The sequence below is a fragment of the Mobula birostris genome, chromosome 6 (genome assembly GCF_030028105.1).
Source record: "Mobula birostris isolate sMobBir1 chromosome 6, sMobBir1.hap1, whole genome shotgun sequence".
Lineage (NCBI taxonomy): Eukaryota > Metazoa > Chordata > Chondrichthyes > Myliobatiformes > Myliobatidae > Mobula > Mobula birostris.
The window spans coordinates 76,773,271-76,799,141 of record NC_092375.1 but is presented as its reverse complement, the minus strand read 5'-3'; the positions used below and the strand labels follow the sequence as shown (position 1 = coordinate 76,799,141).

The 25,871-nt window shown below is 41.7% G+C and overlaps 1 protein-coding gene across 3 annotated transcripts in view; it reads right to left on the bottom strand.

Moving 5' to 3' along the window:
• mospd2 (motile sperm domain containing 2) overlaps positions 1 to 25,871 on the bottom strand; it is a 127,009-nt gene that overhangs the window by 46,474 nt on the left and 54,664 nt on the right. For all 3 annotated transcript variants that reach the window (XR_011886350.1, XM_072260694.1, XM_072260695.1), the window contains exons 9-10: positions 10,938 to 11,114; positions 2,143 to 2,231 (exon numbers count right to left, since the gene is read on the bottom strand). Coding sequence is in view for 2 of the 3 variants with exons in the window: in XM_072260694.1 (XP_072116795.1) it covers positions 2,143 to 2,231; positions 10,938 to 11,114 (266 nt within the window). In the remaining variant the exon portion in view is untranslated. The remainder of the gene's footprint in view (positions 1 to 2,142; positions 2,232 to 10,937; positions 11,115 to 25,871) is intronic.

Here is a 25,871-nt window from a genome sequence, read left to right as displayed (position 1 = left end):
ACTATGGTGCCACAGTTAGGTTACTCATCCTTCCTACAGCCCCCAATGTCATCCACACGGAGCAAGAATCTCAGACCTGTTGGACAAGTTCAAGGGCTGAGGCTCCTCCAGCACGGTCTCTTGGATCCCACTACCCACCTCTCTTACAGTCACACCCTCTTGCCCTTGGCTTGGCAAGGAGTGTTTTGGATCATTCCAATTTGCCTACTGGACCACCAGGTCACAGCAGATACCAAGTCATTGACTCTTCACTCAACCTTGGAACATCCGGACAGCAAAGATGCATATATCAGGATGCTCTTTATCAATGACAGCTCAGCATTCAAAACCATCATCCCTTCAAAACTAATCAATGAGCTTCAAGACCTTGGCCTCCATACCTCCTTGTGCATTTGGATTCTCGACTTCCTCACTTTGGATTAGCAACATCTCTGATCTCCATCAGCAGAAGTGCATCACAAGCCCCCTGCTCTACTCATTTTACACTTATAACTACGTGGCTAAGCACAGCTTCAATGCCATATTCAGGTTTGTTGACAACATCACTGTTGTAGGCTGAATCAAAGGTGGTGATGAATCAGCATATTCATTGAGACTGAAAGTCTGGCTGTGGTGCCACAACAACCACCTCTTACTCAATGTCAGAAAGACCAAGGAGCTGATTATTGACTTCAGGAGAAGGAAACCAGAGGTCCACAAGCCAATCCTCATCGGAGGATCAGAGGTGGAAGGGGTCAGCAACTTTAAACTCCTCAGTGTTATTATTTTGGAGAAGCTGTCTGCCCTGGGCCCAGAACGCAAGTGTAATTACGAAGTAAAGGAATGTCCTCTGCTTCCTTAGGAATTTGTGAAGATTTGGCAAGTTATCTAAAACTTAAGACATACTTTTATAGATGTGTAGTAGACAGTATATCGACTAGCAGCATCACAGCCTGGTATAGAAACACCAAAGCCCTTGAACGGAAAATCCTACTAAAAGTAGGATTCTGAGTGGAGCTAAGATGGCACCAAATGGCTACTTCTCTGTGGAAACAGCTTAAATTCCTCTCTTTAATGCCTTTTCTTGCCCCTTTTTCAAGGTGGCTAGGGTTCTGTCGCAGTCTGTGATCTGCAACAGCACTCAAACTGCAGTTTTTCATGGTGGATAAATGCCTGTTCCTGGAGCTCAATGACTGACTGTTTTCCAACATTCTCCAGCAGCCGCCTGGAACACTTGCACCTCCCCTGCGCGGTCCTGTGAACACCGATTCCAGGCAGGTACTGCTGACTGAGACGTCGCAGGAGAAGGAACAGCAGGATTTTGTGGCGGCAGATGCTGCGGAACGGTGGTCTCTGTAGTTTAGTGATTGCTCTTTCTCTCTCTCTCGATGGTGAAGAGAGTTTTCTGCCGATTCATTGCCAGCAACGAGGGGGAGAGACAGAGACACACAGTCACACGCAGACACCTTCCTCCTTCAGCAGTGAGCAAGAGGCTGGTAGGCTGTACTGAATATTTGGCCACCCTCCACATGCGCCTCGACAATTTCAATCTTCCTCGGTGCTTTGGTCCGCAAGATCAGTGAGAAATGGAGTCGATCATAGGCCTACAACCCGTTTCCAGGCTTCCTGCATGCTTTGCTCGCAGCCTCATGGAACCCTCTCAGAAACCGCAAAGCCCAAGTCAGATCGCTCAATTGGCCCAAACATACACCACCAGAATGTAGATCACCAGTAGTAGAGCCACTTTTGGAATAAAAGGAAGACACAAATGAAGTGAAAAGAGTAGCTTCATAAGCCGCCTTGAGGGTGTCATCTTTGGTAGCGTTGCTCGCTGGCACCACCTTCTCCTTGATCCTCCCTATTCTGCTGAAATCACCAAACTATCCCTTTCTCACTGCTGTCTGGATGCTGCTTATAATTATAAACTCCATCATCTTCCTGTTTTAATTAAGTTTTAAAAGGGCCTTAAAACAAAAACAATTCAGAATATAGATATTCAATTGCCATTAAACCAGTGACAGCCAAATTCCAACCAGGAATACAATTAATCAAATAACTGAAAGACAGTTCTGATCTAATCACTATAAATATTTGCCTCGATTGCATGCTATTTAGTTTGATATTGAGTATATGACAAGAGATGTGTGAATGTAACCAATGTACCTTATATGCAGCAATGATCCTCTAAATATAGTTTGTGGTTTCTTAACTGATTTAGACTTCATATCTGATCGTTCATTTTCAAAGGTGACCTGCATGTAAAAACAAAATCATTAACTAAAGAGAAAAAAGTTATTCAATTTAGATCTATTTCATATGAAAAAAAATAGACATGCAGACTTCTGGATGAACGTAGAAGTATAATGTATCTGAGTGAAAAAATTCCACAGTGCAGTTACCACAGTCAGCAACATCTGTACATGTTGAATATTTTGAAATCACACATTACAAGCTTATGTTTTCAGATTATATATTTGGAAAGAAAGCCATCCTTGAGGTACTGGATTTGTAATGCATTTAATATTTGAAATGAGATAGAAAGACACTCATATATCCCAAACATATTAGTTTTGTATCATATAGCAGTTCATGAGCACAAAAGGAGGCAGGTATTTGCCCAATTGATCTGAGCTGAACAACAAATTACTCTGGATTTTTGCTGGCTTTGTTGCATCTTAACTCTATGGCATACAATGGATATTAATAATTAATGAAAATGGTGTATTATGCCCTGTTCATTGTGAATTTTTCATCTCCATATATAATTTTCTAAGGTCATCAGGAACATTAATACATACGGTCAAGAAAATTTCATAAAAAGGAGTGAATAAGATAATGTTGCGTAATTTCTGGTAGTTCTCCTAGATGATATATACCAAGAGGACCTTGATGTTTGTGAGGACACCATAAAACAGGCTTGCATGCTAGAACATGTCAACATTAAGAAAGAGGACGTATTGGAACTTTTGGAAAACATTAGGATAGGCAAGTCCCTGGGACTGGATGGGATATACCCCAGGTTATACAGGAAGTGAGGGAAGAGATTGTTCGCCTTTGGTGATAATCTTTGCATCTTCATTTACAACAGGAACAGTACCAGATGATTGGAGGGTGACAAATGTTATTCCTTTATTCAAGAAGGTGTATAGGGAAAACCCTGGGAATTGTAGACCAGGGTGTGATACTTCAGTGATGGGCAAATTATTGAAGAAGATTCTTAGAGACAGGATGTACGAATATTTGGAGAAGCACTGTCTGATTAGGGATAGTCGGCATGACATTGTGAGGGGCAGTTCATGCCTCACGATCCTGACTGACTTCAAGGAAGTGACAAAACATATCGATGAAGGTAGAGCAGTGGACATAATATATATAGATTTTAGTAAGGCTTTTAATAAGGTTCCCCATATTAGGTTTATTTATAAAGTTAGGAGGCATTGGATGCAGGGAAATTGGCTATGTGGATTCAGAAGTGGCTTGCCTATAGAAGGCAGAAGGTGGTTGTAAATGGAGGTCAGTGACCAGTAGTGTTCTGCAGGGATCTGACCTAGGAACCCTGCTCTTCTGTGATTTTTTATAAATAACTTAGATGAGGAAGTGGAAGGGTGGGTTAGTAAGTTTACAAGTGACCCAAAGGTTGGTGGAGTTGTGGACAGTGTAGAAGGCTTTTGTTAGGACATTGGCAAGGAGCAAAGCTGGGCTGAGAAATAGAAGATGGTGTTCAACCCAGAAAAGTGTGAAGTGATTCACTTTGGAAGGCTGAACTTGAAGGCAGAATACGTGGCTAATGGGTTCTTAATAGTGTGAAGGAACAAAAGGAACTTGGGGGCCCATGCCCACAAATCACTTGGCAGTTGCCACGTAAGTTGATAGGATGGATAATAAGGCGTACAATGTGATGGCCTTCATTAGTTGGGGAAATGAGTTCAAGTGACATGAGATAATGTTGCCGCTCTATAAAATCGCAGTTAGACCACACTTCATTTCGGTCACCTCAATACAGGATGTTGAAGCTTTAGAGGACACAGAAATTTACCAGGATGCTGCCTGGATCAGACTGCAAGTCTTACGAGGATAAGTGAATGAGCTAGAACTTTTCTCTCTGGAGAAAAGGAGGATGAGAGGCGACTTAGTAGATAAGAGACAGATCAAGTGGACAGCCAGAGGCAGAAATAGATAAAAGGAAGGGTCATAAATTTAAGGTGATAGGAGGAAAGTATGAAGGGGATGTCAGAGGCAAGTTCTTTACACATAGAGTGGTGAGTGCATGGAATATGCTGCCAGGGTTGGTGGCTGAGGCAGATACATTAGGGACATTTAAGAAACTCTTGGATAGGCATATGGAAGATAGAAAAATAGAGGGCTACGTAGGAGGGAGAGATTAGATTGACCTTAAAGTAGGTTATAAGCTCGGCACAACACTGTGGGTTGAAAGGTCTCTACTGGATGTAGTGTTCTGTGTTCTAAATGACATGGCCCAGGAAGATTAATAAAATCAAAAAAGATGAGACAAAAGACTCAAAAAAAATGCACATGACAATCTACAAATGTATTTTGGAGTGGGGTAGGGAAAGAAGAGAGAATGTCAGGGGAAGGTGGGGCCTTTGATTATGTTGGCCACTTTACTGAGATAATGAGAAGTGTAGATAGAGTCCTTGGAGGGAAGGCTGGTTTCCATGATGTGCTGAGCACAATTCACTGCAGGATTTTTTGAAGTCTCATGGACAGTTGTTACCAAGCCAAGCTGTGATGCCCCGATAGGATATTTCCTATGGTGCATCCATAAAAGTTGGGAAAGGTTAAAAGGGACATGCCAAGGGTTAAAAGGGACAAGCCTCCTGAGAAACTAGAGGTACTGGTACATCTGTTTTGGCTATGGTGTCTATGTGGTTGGACCAGGAATGGCTAGCGATGATCTTCACTCCTTGGAACTTGAAGCTCTCAACTCCTTACCTCAGCACCATTAATATAAACAGCAGCATGTACGGTGCCCTTTGTTATCAATGATCAGTTCTTTTGTTTTGATGGCATTGAAGGGAAGTTTATTGTCAAGATAGCATGCGACTAGGCTCCTCATCTCTTTCCGATACTCCAACTAGTTGTTAGCTGACATTTAACCCACTTTGGCTGTGTTATCTACAAACTTGTACATGAAATCAAAGCAGAGCCTGGTAGGGGGCTGAGGATACATCCATGCAGGCAGCAGTACTAAGGATAATTGTTCAAAAGTTCAGAGTTCAAAGTACAATTATTATCAATGTTTACTAAAGGTTGACCACCGATTTTCTACAAATGGATTGCTCGGCACCTCTTTTAATTTGGATGAAATTACGAGGCGTAGTTTACTGGACGGCCACCAGATGGCACTGTGTTGACAAAAGTGCGCTATTTTTATTACTTTGCACTTGGTGGTAGTTCCGATATTTTGAGCTTATTTTATATAAATTTAACCCTAGCTATGGCTTCAAAGATAAGCACAAGTACCAGTAGTGGTGTCAAACGTAAAAACTTGTCCATATCAATCCAAGAGAAGGCTGAAATGTTGAAAAAACTGGACTGAGGTGTTTCTGTAAGCTATGCGACTTGTATGGCATTGGTTCGTCAACTGTGTATGAGATAAAGCACCAAAGGAAAAAAATTGCAATTCTATGCAAACAGTGATTTGCTAAAGCAAATGAGCATTAGAAAAACTATGAAAGTTGGTAAGAGCACTGAGCATGATCGAGTGATGACTGAATGGTTTCATCAGCGTTGGAGCGATGGTGTCGACTTGTAGGGTAGTATGAGAATGAACTAAGCCAAGTTGTTCCATAAAGAACTTAAATTAGAACATGCGTGCAACTGTAGCCAAGGATGGCTTTAAAGGTTTAAGAAATGCCATGGAATTTCTCGGCATAAAGTGTGTGGAGAAAAATGGTCTGCAAACCACAAAGAAGCTAACGAGTACGAATGAATTTAAGAAACTCATAGCTGATGAAAACCTCAGTCCTGAGCAGGTGTATAACACAGATGAAACTGCATTATACTGGTGATGCACACCTAGGAAAATATCAACAATAGAAGACGAAGAAAATCCCACAGGATTGAAACAATCTAAAGACAGAGTTACCATTTTGGGGTGCTCCAACGCAGCAGGTACTCACAGATGTAAACCACCGTAAATGCCCTAGGGCCTTGAAAGGTGTTAAAATTTTTCTGCGAGAAGCCACAGCACATTGCACATCTGGAGGGCTACTTGAAAATTGCAAAACTCTTCTTATTTTGGATAACTTTTCAGCTTTTCAACAAAGCTGAACTCCTGTGTAAGAATAATGATTTTACAGTGTATTTACTATTAAACTGTACATTGCTTATCCAAATCCAAGACTAAGGAACACTGCACTCTCTAAAGGCCAGGTATCACTCGCTTTTCATTGAATGTCTGTTAGATGAGGTGAATGCTGGCAATTCTGTACACATTTATTAAATAATTTAACATGAAGGATTTTACAGGATTTTGTTCCTGATTTGCTTGCGCATGCAAAAAAAATGTTACATAACCAGCTTTCAAAGATATAGTAAATAGTACTAATGAAGAAAATCTGCACGAGTGGATGACTGTCGATGATGAAACACCCATTGTGGATCACCTTACGGACTCGGAAATTATAGACAGTGTTCTGAATGCTGACAAAAACACTGCAAGTGATGAATGTAGCGATGATGATGATGAAACAGATGAAACTGAAAGATTTATTATAGACAAATTAATTGAGTTGTTGGATGACTTAATCAAAGGGTTAGAGAAACATATCTTTATGATGAAGCATGTGAAATAATTTTTATTTGATGCAAGAAAAATTACACAGGGAGAGATCAAAACACATGAAGCAACTTCGCCTAGATGTCTAAAAAGATAAGCAAGAAGCAACGTTCCTTGTAAGCACTGTAGTTAATAAATTTACATGTAATTTTTGTTTAATTAATAATCCTTTTTAAGATTCTACAGTCCATTTTTGCATGATCTCTTTTAATTTGGCAAGGCTCAGGAACAGAGTGCTGAAAAATTGGTGGTCAACCTGTATTTACACCTTTGTGATTCATCTTTTTGCAGGCAGTCACAAAACAAAGAAACACTATGGAGCCCATTAAAAAGATCTCTACACAACAAGGACTGTCAAACAGCCAAAGTTTAAAAAAGAGCAAACCATGCAAACAACAAAAAAGTAAACAAATAGCACACAAAACATGAACTGCAGACTCCCCAAAAGTAAGTCCACAGCCACGGAGCTAGGTCAGCATTGGGGTGAGTGAAGCCAGTCCAGGAGCCAGATAGCTGCAGAATCAGGTCAGCACTGAGGCAAGTAATCCTCGCAGAGCAGTGAGCTGACCATTGGTTTGTCCTTCACCCTCGCAATTGACACCTTGATCTTTTAAATCAGGCTCAGCACTTAAACTGAACAAACACTGGCACACTTTCTGCTCTCAGGCTCAGCCCCAAGTCCGTTCCTGCAACAGCCACCACAGCTAGGGCTGCATTCTCAAGAGCACAGTTCACTGAGTCCTTTAAGATACCGCAAAAACGCCAGGTCATATAGATGTTGCTGCCTATCCTTACTGATAGTGGCCTGTTGCTCACAAAGTCAAGGACCCAAATGCCAAGGGATGAGTCAAGTCCCAGGTTGAGGATCTTGAAGATTAGTTTGCTTGGAATTATACTATTGAAGGCAGAGTTGTAGTAAGTAATTTATAGTCTAAGGTAGGGGTCTTTACTGAACAACTGCTGTAGAGATAAGTGTAGGACTGAAAGATCCACTGTGGATCTGTTTTGATGGTAAGAACAATTGCAGTGGGTCTAGACTCTTCAGGAGGTTGTAGTTGATGTTTGCCATGACCTGCCACATGCTGATGGTGGATGTCAGAGTCACTGGCCAGGAGTCATTTATGCACATTACATTTTTTTTTAAAAAGCTATCAGGATAGTGGTCCTCAAAGCAGGTGGGCACCCAAGATTGAAATAAGGGAAGTTTAAAAAAATGCATACAAAAACTCCCACCAGCTCACCTATTGGTCTATTTCTATGTAATAAAATAAAAATAAAAATCTCTCAACCATCAGGCTCTTGAACAAAAGGGGATATCTACACTCATTCTATTTCTGGTGTTCCTACAACCAATGGTCTCACTTTGACTCTAACATGTTATTTCATGCTCTCATTATTATTTATTGCTATTTATTTATGTGTATTTGCATAGTTTATTGTTCATTGATCATGTTTGTAGTTACCGTTCCATAGATTTGCTACATATACCTGCTGGGAAAAGAATCTCAGGGTAGTGTGTGGTGACATGTATGTACTCTGATAACAAATTTTAGAAACATAGAAAACCTACAGCACAATACAGGCCGAAAATATCCTGACCTGAGAAATTACCTAGGGTTACCCATAGCCCTCTGTTTTTCTGAACTCCATATTCGTGTTCAGGAGTCTCTTAAAAGACCCTATCGTATCCGTCTCCACCACCATCGCTGGCAGCCCATTCCACACACTCACCACTGCCTGCGTAAAAAACTTACCCTGATATCTCCTCTGTACCTAATTCCAAGCACCTTAAAACTGTGCCCTCTCGTGCTAGCTATTTCAGCCCTGTTTACTCAACCACTGAACCATTTACTTTGAACTTCGAAATTGCTTTTTACCTCAATGGTCTCAAACGTCTGTCTCTCTACAAGTCCTCTACTTTAAAGTGTTCTTTCAAGGATTCTAAATTCATTAATACAGTCAAGTTATATTATTTTTCGGAACTTACCATGAATAGTTTACCAACATTCTAGAAATGAATACTGTAAACATTTCAAGACCAATAACTCCTTCCAGTATTGGAGCACCCAAAACAGAGTCCAAGAGCTTTTATCAGGTCATTTATCAATAATACTAGCACTGCCAAGATAAAGATTGCTATTACACTATTCTTAATTTTTTTTTTAAAAAAACCTGCTCACAAAGTTTCAATAAGATAAATCTCTCCTTTGGGCAAGATGGTAATGCTCTCGGACTAGTGACTTCTACGGGGCCAACTGAAGGTACTATTGCCTTTTCTTTTAAAAAACTTATTTTATGTGATCGCAAAACCCTGCTGGATATTAAGAACTTCAAAGTACTGCCCCATCAGCGAGTTCTTCGTTGGCAGAGAAACTGAAAACTTAGTGCAGACCCTGATGTTGCCAGTGACAGAGCATCAGTGTGCGATGGAGGTGTGCAGTCTAACAGCGAGAAATTGTCTTAGTTGTTTGGTTGCCTGTTGGACACTGGTGGTGTCCAATGCTGCAAGACTAGTTCATTGGTGAACAGCAGAGGCAGATGGCGAGAGAGCTATGTGGCCTCAGTCATGGCGAGGACTAAGTCTCAAGCTGCATTATCGCTTGTTTACCGCCACTCAGGGAGAGGCATCACAGCTGGATGCTCCACCAGAGTGCTGGAGTCGATGTTGTCTCCCAGTATTTACTCAGCAGAGGATAAACTGTACTGTGTTCAACTGCAGACTGCTGCAACATTCATGGACTCAGGGACGAGGACTATATTTTTTGTTACGTGACTGTTTTATGTGCTTACTATCTTATATGTGCCTTGTGCTGTGTACAACCTTTGGTATTGTGTTTTGCACCTTGGCCCCAGAGTAACGCTGTTTTGATTGGCTGTATTCTTGGGTATTCATGTATGATTGAATAACAATTTAACATGAACTTCACCTTGGGTAAATAAAACTCACTTTGTTCCCTTGGAGATCTGGAGATCCATTAAGAACATATTTTGCACTCTCCTACTCAAATTCAAATTGGGGACTTCAGATCTATAAAAAATTGTAGCCCAAAATCAAGTCATTACCAGCTTGGATTTAAAGCAATCAGAGAGGTGTGTCCATGATAAATCTACACTTTCTTGCAACATAATTCTCTGTCAAAGTAAGTTTACTAGCCTCTACCTTGACTTCTTCTATGTTTCTTAAAGCACTAGAGACTTATTGCACATTTTACAAAATGTGAAATGGAATAATACTCATTTACAAGTCAGGCACCTTGCTACTGTCTATTGCAGTCTTACTTAAATGTGTCTTTAATAGCACTACAACCCTCTTAGGCATTGCATTCATAAGAATATTCGGTTTTATTTTGAGTCACCAAAAAGTTCTTCACATTGTTCATTTCATCTCAATACTTTTTGTTTCCTTTTGTTTTGGTAGCTTGCTCAATTTGCATATTTGTCCTCACATGTCTTGATGAAGGGTCTCAGCCCAAAACATCAACTGTTTATTCATTTCCATAGATGCTGCCCGACCTACTGGGTTCCTCCAGCGTTTTGTGTTGTTCTGGATTTCTAGCATCTGCAAACATTATGTTCATGTTTAATTTGTTTTTAATCTGCCTCAGACTTTTTTTGTGGCTACTACTGCTTAACCTCACCTTATCTTTTCAAAGCAAAAAGGGCATGGGCCAGCTATACATTAGACTTCAATCTTTTTTTGAATTTCCAAAGTCTTCGAGTACAACTGAAAAGACATTAAATATGTTTTGGTTAAAAACATTAATGATTCATTTTGACCATTACTGAATGAAGGAACCTTTATAGAATCATACTGCATTTTCTGTCCTTCATAAATTAGCTTTATCAACTGTAAGGGAGCCAGAGGCCGCACAACCCAATGCTGCTGATGCCCGAAGTCTGATGAACTTTATCTACCCACTTCTCCCCACGTTTGTACTTGTTTTCAACTGGGCTTCCTAACTATCTGACTGCAACCTATCATATATCAGCATATTAAGCCAATGACATGGGAAAAAATTATGAAATAATGCAATTATCAAATAAAATGTTTAAGATTTTTATGAAAGGGAAGTCAAGTCCTGAAAACTCATAAATGATCACTGGAGATTTTAAATTATCATTTAGGGAGACAATTCAAGGAAATATAAAATGCTACCTTTTTAGTTTTCAGCAAAGGTTCTTCATTGTGGTTGGTATCAACAGTATCTTTGCAATCTCCGTCTCCTTTTTCTTTAACATCCACTTCATCTTCACTAGGGATTGGACCATTTTCGCATATGGGTGTTTGAAAATCATCATCTGGCAATGGTGGGTAGCTGTATTTAAAAGGATCCTAAAAAGGGAATGATTATATCAGATCAAAGTTTAGATGAAAACAATCAAAATGTATCTAGCTTCCACATTTAGACATCACATTTTTTGGGCAGAAGGCCATTTAGCCCATTCCCTGATTCCTAACTCAAAGCAATTCCATAAATTCCATTCCTCACTTACTTCCCTGTAACCTACATCCAAGTTGTCCATTTGAAATTCATCTGCTGCCCGACTAAACTTGTGGGCGATTTAATTAGCCAAATAACCTTAAAACCCACAGAGCACCTGGTGAAGACTCATATGGACACAAAGATATGCCACATAGAAAGAACTAGAGGTCAGAATCAAACCTGGGTCACTGGAGATATAAGACAAGCAGCACCACTCGTTATATTACTAAACAGTCTGTTGCAAGAAGGTTGTTTTTGGAAAAAGAAAGCACCTTCTTGTTAATTAAACACTCAAAACGAAATGTTTTCTCCATAAGCCCATTTAAAGTATCAATACATTTTGCAACAGAGAAGCAAAGCTCTGAAAAATGCTGTTGTGTTTCAATAAACATTGCAGGTTAAAATATATGTGGATTGTAAACAAATTCATTTATCAGTTAGATACACAAGTTTCAGAGGTTACGTTCCTTAAAAAGATTTCCTGATCTGTCCTCCATTTCATATTAGCAGTGGTAGTTTTGGCAAGAAAGGATATCTAACAAGTTTTACAGAACTAACAGATGGAACATCCAAAAATATTGGCAGGAACTGGAAGCAGCAGCATAGGAATAAGATCATACACCAGGACCATAAGCACTCTACATCTGGCCAAGGTAGGTTGAAAGGGAATGCATACAAAATCTTAAGATGCTGGAAAAGATACAGCCTCTTACCATCTGAAAGGAAAAAAGATCAGTTAAACAAATTGAAATTGTTATACCTGAAATAATTCTGAAGTAAAAGCAGAAAATCCAGGAAAAATACATTTTTTCAGATGCACTTAAAAAAAATTATCTCTTGGATGAAACAGATATTAAGGTTGTAAATATTGTTGGACTTAAATGTCTTGCACTTTTTTCTTTCAGTCTAATTTACAAAAGAACAATATAACAATCACTTTGAAAGGTGAGTCGTCCATGAATCATCTAATTCAAGAGGGGGAATATATACAACCTTGTTAAAAAATTTAAAAATATTTTGCAGGATCTTCTATTGAAGCAATTATTTAATTCCATTACCATAAGACATAGGAGCAGAATTAGGCCATCTGGCGTAACGAGTCTACTTCACCATTCAATCATGGCTGATCCTTTTTTCTATCTCCTCCTCAACCCCAGCTCCCTGCCTTCTCCCTGTTTCCTTTGATGCCATATCCAATCAAGGACTTACCAATCTCTGCCTTAAATACACCCAACGACCTGGCCTCCACAGCTGCATGTGGCAACAAATTCCACAAATTCACCACCTTTTGGCTAAAGAAACTTCTCCGCATCTGTTTTGAAAGGGCGCCCCTCTATCCTGAGGCTATGCCCTCTTGTCCTAGACTCTCCCACCACAGAAAACATCCTTTCCACATCTACTCTGTCTAGGCCTTCCAATGAGATTCCCCCCTCATCGTTCTGAATTCCAGTGAGTACAGACCCAGAGCCATCAAACATTCCTCATGTGATAACACTTTCATTCTTGGAATCATCCTTGTGAACCTCCGCTGGACCCTCTCCAATGCCAGCACATCTTTTCTAAGATGAGGAGCCCAAAACTGTTCACAATACTCAAGGTGAGGCCTCCCTCATACCTTATAAAGCCTCAGCATCACATTCTTGCTCTTGTATCCTAGACCCTTGAAATGAATACTAACGTGGCATTTGCCTTTCTCACCAACGACTCAACCAGCAAGTTAACCTTCAGGGTGTTCTGCACAAGGACTTCCAAGTCTCTCTGTACCTCAGGTTCCTGGATTTTCTCCCTGTTTAGAAAATAGTCCGCACATTTATTTCTACTACCAAACTGCATGACCATGCATTTTCCACAAAGCTATTTGCACAATTGCATATTGGTGGTGTACAACCTTCTGGGAAAAGGAAAACTGAGGCCACATCTCAACTGCAGAAGTATTAAATGTACTGCCAGCACGAGTAAGCACTGCAGGTAAAAAGATAATTAAATAGTTAATTACTGTTTCCACTTTCCTAAATTTAAATGGGTACAATTATAATCTTAATTAGGAACTAAGGAATATAAAATTTCCATCTGGAAAGGTCTTGCTAACAAGTGATACAAGTATGAATTAATTCAGGGTACTATCACGGAGAACTGTGCTATATATGTCAATTTTAGCTTAGTAGTCATTTCTTCCCACACGTCAGAAGATTGCTAGTTTCATCACCATGCACAACTTCGAACAGGCCTGTCTGAACATTATGCCTGTTTTTCTCAGTATTTCTCTCCTGATTCCATATCCTTTGATTCCCTAAGTAGCTATCAATCCCTGTCTGAAATAATCCCTAAGCCTCCACATTCCTCCAAGTAGAGAGACCCAAACATTCACCCTCTCTAAAAATTTCTTATCCTAGTCCTAAATTGCTAGCCTTTTATTCTGAGATTGTAACCTCTGGTTTGGGACACCCCAGTCAGGAAAAGCAACATCCTGCATCTGCTGCGTCAAGTCTATTAAGACTGCATTACAGTGGCAAAACATCTTATTCTTCTAAATACTTTACAGTACAAGACCAGTCTGTCAAATTTCTCCTCTATGATGAAGTTAAAGTCCCAGAAATCAATCTAGTAAACATTCACTGCATTTCCTTTATCTTAAGTCTGTCCTACTGGGGTGGGAGAGCAAACCTGCACACAATGTTCCAAGTGTGGTCGTGCCAGGGGCTGAGATAATTGGAGGGCATATCTCATTTCTACATAGTTGTATCTGTATGAATTGTGTACAAGGGCACCAACGTACTCTTTTGAACACCAACATTTTTCAATGCATTCCTATCCACATTGGATGAAAGATTCCAAGATTAGCGTTTTATTTATCACATATTCGTCGAAACAGTGAAATGCATCACTGGTGTCAATTCGAGTCATCGAGGATTGCACTAAGTAGCTCGCAAGTGACACTATATTTCTGGCACCAACAACTCACTAAACCAAACTGCACATTGTTGGAATCCACACAATCACAGAATGTGTGAACTCCTTACAGGCAATGGTGGGAATCCACTTGCAGGAAAACCAGATGGCGGCAAATGAATTCAATGGGTACATTACCATCGTCTTCACACAGGGGATACAAGTAACATTGGAGAAACACCTTTATTCAAAAATAGAGGCACGCAGAATCCATCATTTTTCACCCTTGCTTGCTTCACCTATCACTTTCTAGTCCCACCTCGCCCCTCCCTTTCTCCACATTATACCGATTACCTTCCCTCTCCACTTAGTTCTGATGCAGATTTTTTTTTTTTTACCCAAAATATTGACAATTCCTTTTCTCTTCTCAGATGCTACTTAACCTGCTGAGTTCCACCAGATTCCAGCATTTACCATCTCATGCCTACAAAGGCAGCTGAGTGCATCATTCATAGAATGCCACAATGCAATTAGGGAAGCCATCAGAATACTTTTGCTTGCTACAAAGGGAACTGTAAATAAATGAATGGAGATTATACTTCAGTTATATAGGACCAGAGTGAGAGTACATCTAGAGTACTATGTACTGCTCTGATCTCATTTTTAAGTAAGCATGTTAGTGCAGTTTAGAGAAGGCAAAGGGTGGCAGGGTGGAGATACATCTTTACCAATGGTGTAAGGTGCTCCTTTTCTTTGCCAGCCTGCAGATCACCCTTGGGCAAGGTGTAGCACCTGCTTAGCACCTCACCACCCACCTCCCTCACCCATCAGGATCATGTGAAGCTATGGGAGCAGATGGTGGACAGTCATATGAGCAATCCTGGTAATGTGACCACAGATGCCACGCAGACAATCTCTGAAGAGTATTAATAATGTCTGGGGCCACCTGTCTTGTATAGACACTGCCCAGACCACTTCTGCAGAAAAATTTGCCAATAACAATCATGGCCATGGACCATGATCACCTATGTCATATGACACGGCACATAATGAAGATGAATGAGGAAAAATTATTTTAAAAGAATTCTAGGAATCAGACCAAGTATTGAAGGACCAGTGACATTTCCGAAACAGAATTGCATATGACATGGCAGGTGGGGGTATAGAGAAAGCTGTAGGAGAAGACGGTCCCATTCATCTGCTACTCTTCTCCTTCTTGGCAGCAGAGGTCACAGTTTGGAAAGTGCTGTCAGAGTTACCTGCACAAGTTACAGTAGAGTATTTTTTATATAGAAGTTGTAGATACTACAGCTGGTAATGGAAGGGATGAATACTCAGGGTGATTATTTCGATATAACAGGATGCTTTGTCTGAGACTTCTGAGCTTGCATTTATACAGGCAAGTGGAGTGTGTTCTATCGCATTTCTGACTTCTACCTCACAGATGGCAGAAAGGTCTTAGTCTGCAGGTCCACTTTATTCTGTGCTGTATTTAAGGCTCCAAGTCAAGGGTGCACAGCACAGGCTCACGATCAAGCATACTTTCTTCAGCCAATGATTGGTGTGTCAAGGCTGACCTGGACAGGAAAGGCAGTTTCTCGGAGCAAATAGCTTTCACAACATTGCGTCCAGATATAATCGTATGGTCTGACACCAGTAGAGAAGTGGTTATTGGTGAACTCACGGTCCCCTGGGAAGACAACATCGATGAAGCCCATGAGCGCAAGTTAACCAAGTATGCAGAATTAAGATCAGAGTGCAGAGACAGAGGGTGGAAGGTCTCATGCTATCCATTTGAAGTAGGCTGCCGTGGGTCTATTGCGTTCTCCAGAAATGGCTGCATGACCTTGGCTTCATTAGGAGAGAGATCAAGTCAACCAGCAGGGCTGTAGCTGAGGCAGCTGAGAAAGGATCAGCATGGGTGTGGACCAAGTATGTCCAGAGGGGCAGATAGTCAGACAGTGCGTACATATCTTGCAAACCCTTCCGTAGTTGCATAGACACCTGAAGAGCAGACTATCTGTTAGGTGGAAGTGACTTATAGAGGCAGATGCCAAGTTTTTAAGCTCACCAGTGGGAGGTGGTGCTTTAGCACTGCTGGCCCACCACCTCAAGGGAGTCTTAATCATAAGCGGGCCGAATCTCCTGAAGACAGGTGGCAGATCAACTGATGATCCCACTGGTGATAGCACAGGACAGTTAACATCTTAGTCCACGTGTATTTTGTAACTCTTAATGCTTCCAAGATTGTCAAGCCGAGGAGCGGTAGTGGGGACAAGCTCCCACTACCTAAAAGTGCTCCTCACGGCATGTGCCTCAAATAGCCTCTGACAATCAAGTCCAACTCCTGGCTTTCTCGTGTGGTTTAGCCTCTAAGCCCGGAGGCTGTTCGCCCCTTCTCCTGTTTCTACTGACAGGAGAAGGGGCGAAGGCGGGTCCTGGCGCCTTAAAACCAGTGCTTTAGGTAGATGGAGCTCGTCAGCCTGGGAAGGCAGTCCATCTAAGAGAGGGAAAACTCTGATTTCAAACCTCCGCTGCCTTGCAGCCATACCCACTCACGGGAAAGGCTTCGGGAGTAAACCCTGAGGACAAATTCGGAGCTGGAGTCCCTAAGGCAGTCTGACGTTGCCTTCAACCTCGTTCTGGCAACTCCTGTGACAACACTGGTGCCAAGTTGCATCGGCCCTTGCCCTTCCCTTGAACAACATCGGTGTCGTGGAGAGGGGAGACTTGCTGCATGGGCAACTGCCGGTCTTCCATACAACCTTGCCCAGGCCTGCGTCCCGGAGAGGACACTCCAGTGTTGCCTCACCACGACAGACTGAAGCAAGACTTTCCAGGCGCAGATCCATGGTCTTGCGAGACTAACAGATGCCACCATTTAGTGCTTCAAAAACAAAAAAAGAACACCTTATTTCCCCCTTTTGATAGAGTGCACAACACAATTGGCATACTTCCAATTACAAGCAGAACTTTATTTTATAAACACAAGCAAGTCTGCAGATGCTGGAAATTGAAAGCAACACACAGAAAATACCAGAGGAACTCAGCAGGTCAGGTAGCAGCTATGGAAATGAATGAACAGCCAACATTTTGGGCCAAGACCCTTCTTCAGGACCAGAAAGAATGGGGGTAGATGCCAGAATAAAAATGTGGGGGGAGGGTAAGGAAGCAAACTGGAAGGGGATAGGTGAAACCAGGTGGGTGGGGAAAATAAATGGCTTGAGAAGAAGGAATCTGATAGGAATGGTGAGTAGGAGAAGGGGAAGGAGGGGGGGATCCTGGGGAAGTGATAGGCAGGTAAGAATGAGGGTGACCTCAACTTGGTATATATCCGAACAGCAATGGAAATTGGAATTAAAATGTTTGGCCACCGGGAAGTTCCGTTTTGGCAGATGGAGCAGAGGTGCTAGACAAAGCTGTCCCCAGTTTAAGACAATGTAGAGGCGGCCACATCAAGAGCGCTGGATACTACTTACTATTTCAAAAGGTTAGGTGCTACTGTTGAAATTTCTGAAATTAGTAGGAAAACTCTCACTGGAAATGTATCCATTGTACTCATGAATATAGCTGACAAAAATAAACAGTAACACAGTCAGCCATTACTAAAACTTCAATGAATCTTAGTGCAGCCTAAATCAGAAAAAAACAAAAATAGCCTCTGACCCCTTCTGAAAGCTTCAAATTAGATTTGTTCACTGAAAAAGAAACTAGCTCACAATTGGTGTAGGAAAGGAAGTGCATTCCATGAACAAGTTTCTCATTAAATTAAATCAAATTTCTATTAAATAGGCCAATGGAACCCAGAACACCCGCCAAATCAATAATTAAGAAATCCTATTTTAATTCAAGCAATTTCCATTTTCCTTTCATACTGCATTTACTCAGGCTCCTGGTTCAAAGATTTCATTGACAGCTTGTTACTGCAGGTCCAGCTACAATGATCATAAACTTTACGTTGTAAAAAGCTTCAAGGGAAATACCAAATTTAGCCTACAGCTATTAAGTTTCAGAGTTCAAAACTGGGAACCAATCTGACATGCTTAAATATAAACAGCACAAGATAATGCAGCATCATACATGCAGGTTTTACCATTTGTGAATCAGATTGGATATTGTAGAAATTTCCTTCAACAGAGTTTCTGAAAATAAACCTTATGCTAATTACTCCCAGTTCCTTGTTAAAACCCAAGTTTGTAAATTAACCCTCAGACATTAGCTCAAGCGCAGAGATGCATAATGGTGTAAAGTGAAATAGCACAAGTTTATTACAACTTTTAAACACAATTTTGCTTTGAGTTACTGAGCCTCTGTTAGAGACAGTTGGCTGTATTGAGGAAAAAAGTATTCAAGTAACTTACTTTAGAATTATGGTGGAACAGAACCTGGTCCAGCAATACTTGTTATCTGTGAGGTATAGCTTAACACTTTGGAAAGAACTATAACGTTAAGGAATGGACCAGGGAACAGATCAGAAAAGTTTGAGTTACAAAGGGGCATATCCAAACTCTGTACAAATTCCTGAGGGGCGCGCTACCAGGTTACCAAGAGACCTCTAAGCAAGCCGGTCTAACTACGCAGATACTACAGTCACGAAAGCTTACCTTTTGTTATTGTTTTACCTCCTACAACCTCAATGCACTGCTGAAATGATCTGCAGACTCCATGCAAGACAAGTTTTACACTGTACCTCAGTACATGAACAACAAAGTTAACAGTTTAATTTACCAAATTACCAACCACAAATAAATCAGCTGCTACCATACACAGTGGGAGAAAACAGTGCCTCAATATTAGAAACTAGAAATTAGCTAAAAAAAAAAAAAAAAAAACACTTCAAAAGATGATAATTTGTCTTCGGCAGTTGAATGGGGCATGACTGCGTGAGCGCATGCAAGTCAGACCATGAGGCTGCGGGAATATTTAAAAGAGAGTAGATTAATGGAGCAGGCGACTGAGTAGAGGGTGACAGAGTAGGAAGGCTTTGGCTCCTGAAGCTTTGGCGAGCAGAGGCTGAGGAAGAGCTTCACTCCAAGTGAGGTAAGGCCAGGTAAGTTCCTTTAATAAATCTAATTACCTTAACAGCAGGTAATGGAGGCAGCAGTTAGGGCAGTTGAGTGCTCCGTTTGCAGGATGTGGGAAGTCAGGGCGAGCACAATCGTCCCTGATAACTACACCTGTGAAAGGTGCATTCAGCTGCAGCTCCTGACAAACCGAGTTAGGGAACTGGAGCTGAAGCTGGATGAACTTTGGATCATTCAGGAGACAGAGGCAGAAATAGAGAGGAGTTACAGGAAGATAGTCACCCCTAAGAGTCAGGAGACATGTAGCTGGGTGACTGTCAGAAGAGGGAAGGGGAATAGACAGAATGAGCAGAGCACCCCTGTGGCCATTCCCACAAACAATAAGTACATCGTTTTGGATACTGTTGATGGGGGCGACCTACCGGGGACAAGTTGTGGTGGTTGCGTCTCTGGCACCAAGATGGGACCCTCAACTCAGAAGGGAAAGAGGGAAAAGAGGAGAGCAGTAGTGATAGGGGATTCCATAGTTAGGGAGACGGATAAGAGGCTCTGTGGGAGAGATCGAGAATCCCGGATGGTCGGTTGCCTCCCTGGTGCCAAGGTCCATGATATCTCGGATTGAGTCCTCGGAATTCTCAAGAGGGAGGGTGAGCAGCCAGATGTCGTGGTCCATGTAGGAACGAATGACGTGGATAGGAAGAGTGAGGAGGTCCTGAAAGATGAGTTTAAGGAGTTAGGTGCCAAGTTAAAGGACAGGACCTCCAGGATAGCAATCTCAGGATTGCTACCAGTGCCACATGCAGGCAGGTTTAGAAATAGTAAGATAGCGCAGATCAACACATGGCTGAAGACATGGCGCAGGATGGAGGGCTTCAGATTTATAGATAATTGGGCAGTTTTCCAGGGAAGGTGGGACCTGTTCCGGCAGGACGGTCTACATCTGAACTGGAGGGGGAAAAATATTCTTGCAGGTAGGTTTTCTAGAGAGGCTCCGGTGGATTTAAACTAGATATGAGGTGGGAGGGGAACCAGAGTGTAGGGAAGAAGGAAGAAAAAGAAAATAGTAAAGTTGCTTGCACCATTAGTGATAAACGGAGAGAAAGAGGTGGAAAATTTCTTAAATGCATATATTTTAATGCTAGGAGCATTATAAGAAAGGTGGTTGAGCTTAAAGCATGGATTGATACCTGGAAGTATGATGTGGTAGCTACTAGTGAAACATGGTTACAGGAGGGGTGTGAGTGGCAACTAAATATTCCTGGATTTAATTGCTTCAGGTGTGATAGAATCAGAGGAACAAGAGGGGGAGGTGTTGCATTGCTTGTCAGAGAAAATATTACAGCGGTGCTCTGGCAGGATAAAGGAGAGGGCTCGTCTAGGGAGGCTATTTAGGTGGAATTGAGGAATGGAAAGGTGTAGCAACTCTTATTGGGGTGTATTACAGACCATCAAATGGGGAGCGAGAACTGGAGGAGCAAATTTGTAAGGAGATAGCAGATATTTGTAGTAAGCACAAGGTTGTGATTGTGGAAGATTTTAATTCTCCACACAGAGACTGGGAAGCCCATACGGTAAAAGGGCTGCAACACACATAAAAGTTGCTGATGAACGCAGCAGGCCAGGCAGCATCTGTAGGAAGAGGTGCAGTCGACGTTTCAGGCCGAGACCCTTCGTCAGAACTAACTGAAGGAAGAGTGAGTAAGGGATTTGAAAGTTGGAGGGGGAGGGGAAGATCCAAAATGATTGGAGAAGACAGGAGGGGGAGGGATAGAGCCAAGAGCTGGACAGGTGATAGGCAAAAGGGGATACGAGAGGATCATGGGATAGGAGGTCCGGGAAGAAAGACGGGGGGGGGGGGGACCCAGAGGATGGGCAAGAGGTATATTCAGAGGGACAGAGGGAGAAAAAGGAGAGTGAGAAAAAGAACGTGTGTATAAAAATAAGTAACAGATGGGGTACGAGGGGGAGGTGGGGCCTTAGCAGAAGTTAGAGAAGTCGATGTTCATGCCATCAGGTTGGAGGCTACCCAGACGGAATATAAGGTGTTGTTCCTCCAACCTGAGTGTGGCTTCATCTTTACAGTAAAGGAGGCCGTGGATAGACATGTCAGAATGGGAATGGGATGTGGAATTAAAATGTGTGGCCACTGGGAGATCCTGCTTTCTCTGGCGGACAGAGCGTAGATGTTCAGCAAAGCGGTCTCCCAGTCAGCGACGGGTCTCGCCAATATATAAAAGGCAAAAGTGTTGCTTCACCTGGAAGGACTGTTTGGGACCCTGAATGGTGGTAAGGGAGGAAGTGTAAGGGCATGTGTAGCACTTGTTCCGCTTACACTTCTCTAACTTCCGCTAAGGCCCCACCTCCCCCTCGTACCCCATCTGTTACTCATTTTTATGCACACATTCTTTCTCTCACTCTCCTTTTTCTCCCTCTGTCCCTCTGAATATACCTCTTGCCCATCCTCTGGGTCCCCCCCCACCTTGTCTTTCTTCCCGGACCTCCTGTCCCATGATCCTCTCGTATCCCCTTTTGCCTATCACCTGTCCAGCTCTTGGCCCTATCCCTCCCCCTCCAGTCTTCTCTTATCATTCTGGATCTTCCCCTCCCCCTCCAACTTTCAAATCCCTTACTCACTCTTCCTTCAGTTAGTCCTGACGAAGGGTCTCGGCCTGAAACGTTGACTACACCTCTTCCTAGAGATGCTGCCTGGCCTGCTGCGTTCACCAGCAACTTTTATGTGTGTTGCTTGAATTTCCAGTATCTGCAGAATTCCTGTTGTTTGTTGTAAAAGGGCTGGGTGGTTTGAACTTTGTAAAATGTGTGCAGGATAGTTTTTTGCAGCAATACATAGAGGTACCAGTTAGAGAAGGGGCAGTGTTGGTTCTTCTGTTAGGGAGTGAGATAGGTCAGGTGACGGAGGTATGTGTTGGGGAGCACTTTGGGTCCAGTGATCACAATGCTATTAGTTTCAATATAATTATGGAGAAGGATAGGTCTGGACCCAGGGTTGAGATTTTTGACTGGAGAAGGGCCAACTTTGAGGAGATGCGAAAGGATTTAGAAGGAGTAGATTGGGACAATTTGTTTTATGGGAAGAATGTAAGAAAGAGAAATGGAGGTCATTTAAAGGTGAAATTTTGAGAGTACAGAATCTTTATGTTCCTGTTAGGTTGAAAGGAAAGGTTAAAAGTTTGAGAGAGCCATGGTTTTCAAGGGATATTGGAAACTTGGTTCGAAAAAAGAGAGATATCTACAATAAATACAGACAGCATGGAGTAAGTGAAGTGTTCAAGGAATCTGAAGAATGTAAAAAGAAAGAAAGAAATTAGAAAATTAAGAAAGAAATTAGAAAAGCTAAAGAAAGAAATTAGAAAAGCTAAAAGATATAAGGTTGCTTTGGCAAGTAAGGTGAAAATAAATCCCAGGTGTTTCTACAGTTATATTAATAGCAAAAGGATAGTGAGGGATAAAATTGGTTCCTTAGGGAATCAGAGTGAACAGCTACGCGTGGAGCCAAAAGAGACTGGGGAAATTCTGAACAATTTCTTTTCTTCGGTATTCACTAAGGAGAAGGATATTGAATTGTGTAAGGCAAGGGAAACAGGTAGAGAAGTTATGGAAACTATGATGATTAATGAAGAAGTAGTACTGGAGCTTTTAAGGAATATAAAAGTGGATAAGTCTCCGGGTCCTGACAGGACATTCCCTAGGACCTTGAGGGAAGTTAGTGTGGAAATAGCAGGGGCTCTGACAGAAATATTTCAAATGTCTTTAGAAACGGGGATGGTGCCAGAGAATTGGCGTATTGCTCACGTTGCTCCATTGTTTAAAAAGGGTTCTAAGAGTAAACCTAGCAATTATCGACCTGTGAGTTTGACGTCGGTGGTGGGTAAATTGATGGAAAGTATTTTTAGAGAGGGTATATATAATTATCTGGATAGACAGGGTCTGATTAGGAACAGTCAACACGGATTTGTGCGTGGAAGGTCATGTTTGACAAATTTTATTGATTTTTTTGAGGAGGTTACTAGGAAAGTTGATGAGGGTAAAGCGGTGGATGTTGTCTATATGGACTTCAGTAAGGCCTTTGACAAAGTCCCACACAGAAGGTTGGTTAGGAAGGTTCAGTCGTTAGGTATTAATATGGAAGTAGTAAAATGGATTCAGCAGTGGCTGGATGGGAGATACCAGAGAGTGGTGGTGGATAGCCGTTTGTCAGATTGGAGGCCGGTAACTGGTGGTGTGCCTCAAGGACCTGCACTGGGTCCAATGATTTGTCATATACGTTAATGATCTGGATGATGAGATGGTAAATTGGATGAGTAAGTATGTAGATGATACTAAGATAGGTGGAGTTGTGGATAATGAAGTAGGTTTTCAAAGCCTGCAGAGAGATTTTGGCCAGTTAGAAGAGTGGGATGAAAGATGGCAGATGGAGTTAAATGCTGATAAATGTGAGGTGCTACATTTTGGTAGGACTAATCAAAATAGGACATACATGGTAAATGGTAGGGCATTGAAGAATGCAGTAGAACAGAGGGATCTAGGAATAATGGTACATAGTTCCCTGAAGGTGGAATCTCATGTGGATAGGGTGGTGAAGAAAGCTTTTGGTATGCTGGCCTTTATAAATCAGAGCATTGAGTATAGGAGTTGGGATGTAATGTTAAAATTGTACTAGGCATTAGTAAGGCCAAATTTGGAGTATTGTGTACAGTTTTAGTCACCAAATTTTAGGAAAGATGTCTACAAAATAGAGAGAGTACAGAGAAGATTAACTAGAATGTTATCTGGGTTTCATCACCAAAGTTACAAAGAAAGGTTGAACAAGTTGGGCCTTTATTCTTTGGAGCAGGGAAGGTTGAGGGGAGACTTGATAGAGGTATTTAAAATTTTGAGGGGGATAGATAGAGTTGACATGGATAGGCTTTTTCCATTGAGAGTGGGGGAGATACAAACAAGAGGACATGAGTTGAGAGTTAAAAGGCAAAAGTTTAGGGGTAACATGAGGGGGAACTTTTTTACTCAGAGAGTGGTAGCTGTGTGGAACAAGCTTCCAGCAGAAGTGGTTGAGGCAGGTTCGATGTTGTCATTTAAAGTTAAATTGGACAGCTATATGGACAGGAAAGGAATGGAGGGTTATGGGCTGAGTGCAGGTCGGTGGGGCTAGGTGAGAGTAAGAGTTTGGCACGGACTAAAAGGGCCGAGATGGCCTGTTTCCATGCTGTAATTGTTATATGGTTATATGGTCTCTTGTTTCTCTCCCTTTCCCACACCCCAAGTGAAACCTTCCAAAGCAGTACATTATATACTTGCCTTTAGCGTGCACATTTCTCTAGTCTCTCCATTCAAAAGCACTAAACTCCTCTCATGTACTTGAAACCACAAATTTGCAGATCACTCAATTCCCCATACTGTCTTATGTATTGGGCATTCCAGGCCTTCACTGTTGCTCCAGGTGCCCTCAAAAGATCCATCCCTCATACTTTCAATTTTTTCATCTCCATTCTAATCCTTGACATCATTAACCAACACCTAATTTTACACCCCAATTTACCCGAATTGTCAGATATCCATAATTTTCTTCAGCTAAATTTGTTTCTGTTCAGCACGAAGACCAAAACTATTTCCTGGCCACAACACCAACTCCATTCCACAAGACCATAAGACAGAAACAAAATTAGGTAACTCTGCCATTTCAATATGGCTGATTTATTATCCTTCTCAACCCCATTCTTCCACTCTAAAATGCCATCTTGTTGGCATTCTACAAATTCCCACTCTTGGGATCCAGCAGCAACCTGACTTTTTTTCTTAAATCTATCTGCATATTGAAATCCCCCATGACGATTGTAAAATTCCCCTAATTACATGCCTTTTCTATCTCCCATTTTAATTTGTAGCCTACATCCTGGCTACTGTTCAGAGGCCTGTATATAACTCTCTCATCGGGGTCTTTTTACTCTTGCAGTTTCTTAACTCTATTCATGATTTTACATCTTCTGATCCTATATCAACTTTAAAAATTTACTTTCTTTTTTAAAAAAAACAATAGAGCCACGCCCCCCCCCCCCCACCCAATCTATATGTCCTTTTGATACAAATTGTCTTCTTGGATGTTAAGCTCCCAACTACTATAATCTTTCAGCCCCAACTCAGTAATGCCCACATACCTGCCAATCTCTAACTGCGCTTCCAGATCATCTACTTTATTCCATACGCTATCTTCATTCAAACATTAACACCTTCAGTCTATCACCAAGAGAAAATCTGCAGATGTTGGAAATCCAGGCAAAATGCTGTACACACAAAAGGCTGGAGGAACTCAGCAGGTCAGGCAAACGAGTACAGTCGATGGTTCAGGCCTAGACCCTTCAGCAGGACCCCAGACCTATATTCATCACACAGAGAATATGCAAATTCCACATCAACAGCACAATGGATCTTCCACCCTGTAGTGATTTTCTGAAAAGCTGATCACAATTTATCAAACTAACCTCAACGAGATTTTAACCACATACTTGTTATCACCTGGCCGTTTATTCCCACTCCCAAACCAATCCTCGTTCAACACCAAAGGCCATTGAAATCTGCTACTAAAAACTAACATCCATGGCAAAATTAACTCTAAGTCTTTCCCCAATCCTAACCAGTCTTAAACAGCCAACCCTCTGTAAATACGAAATCACTGCA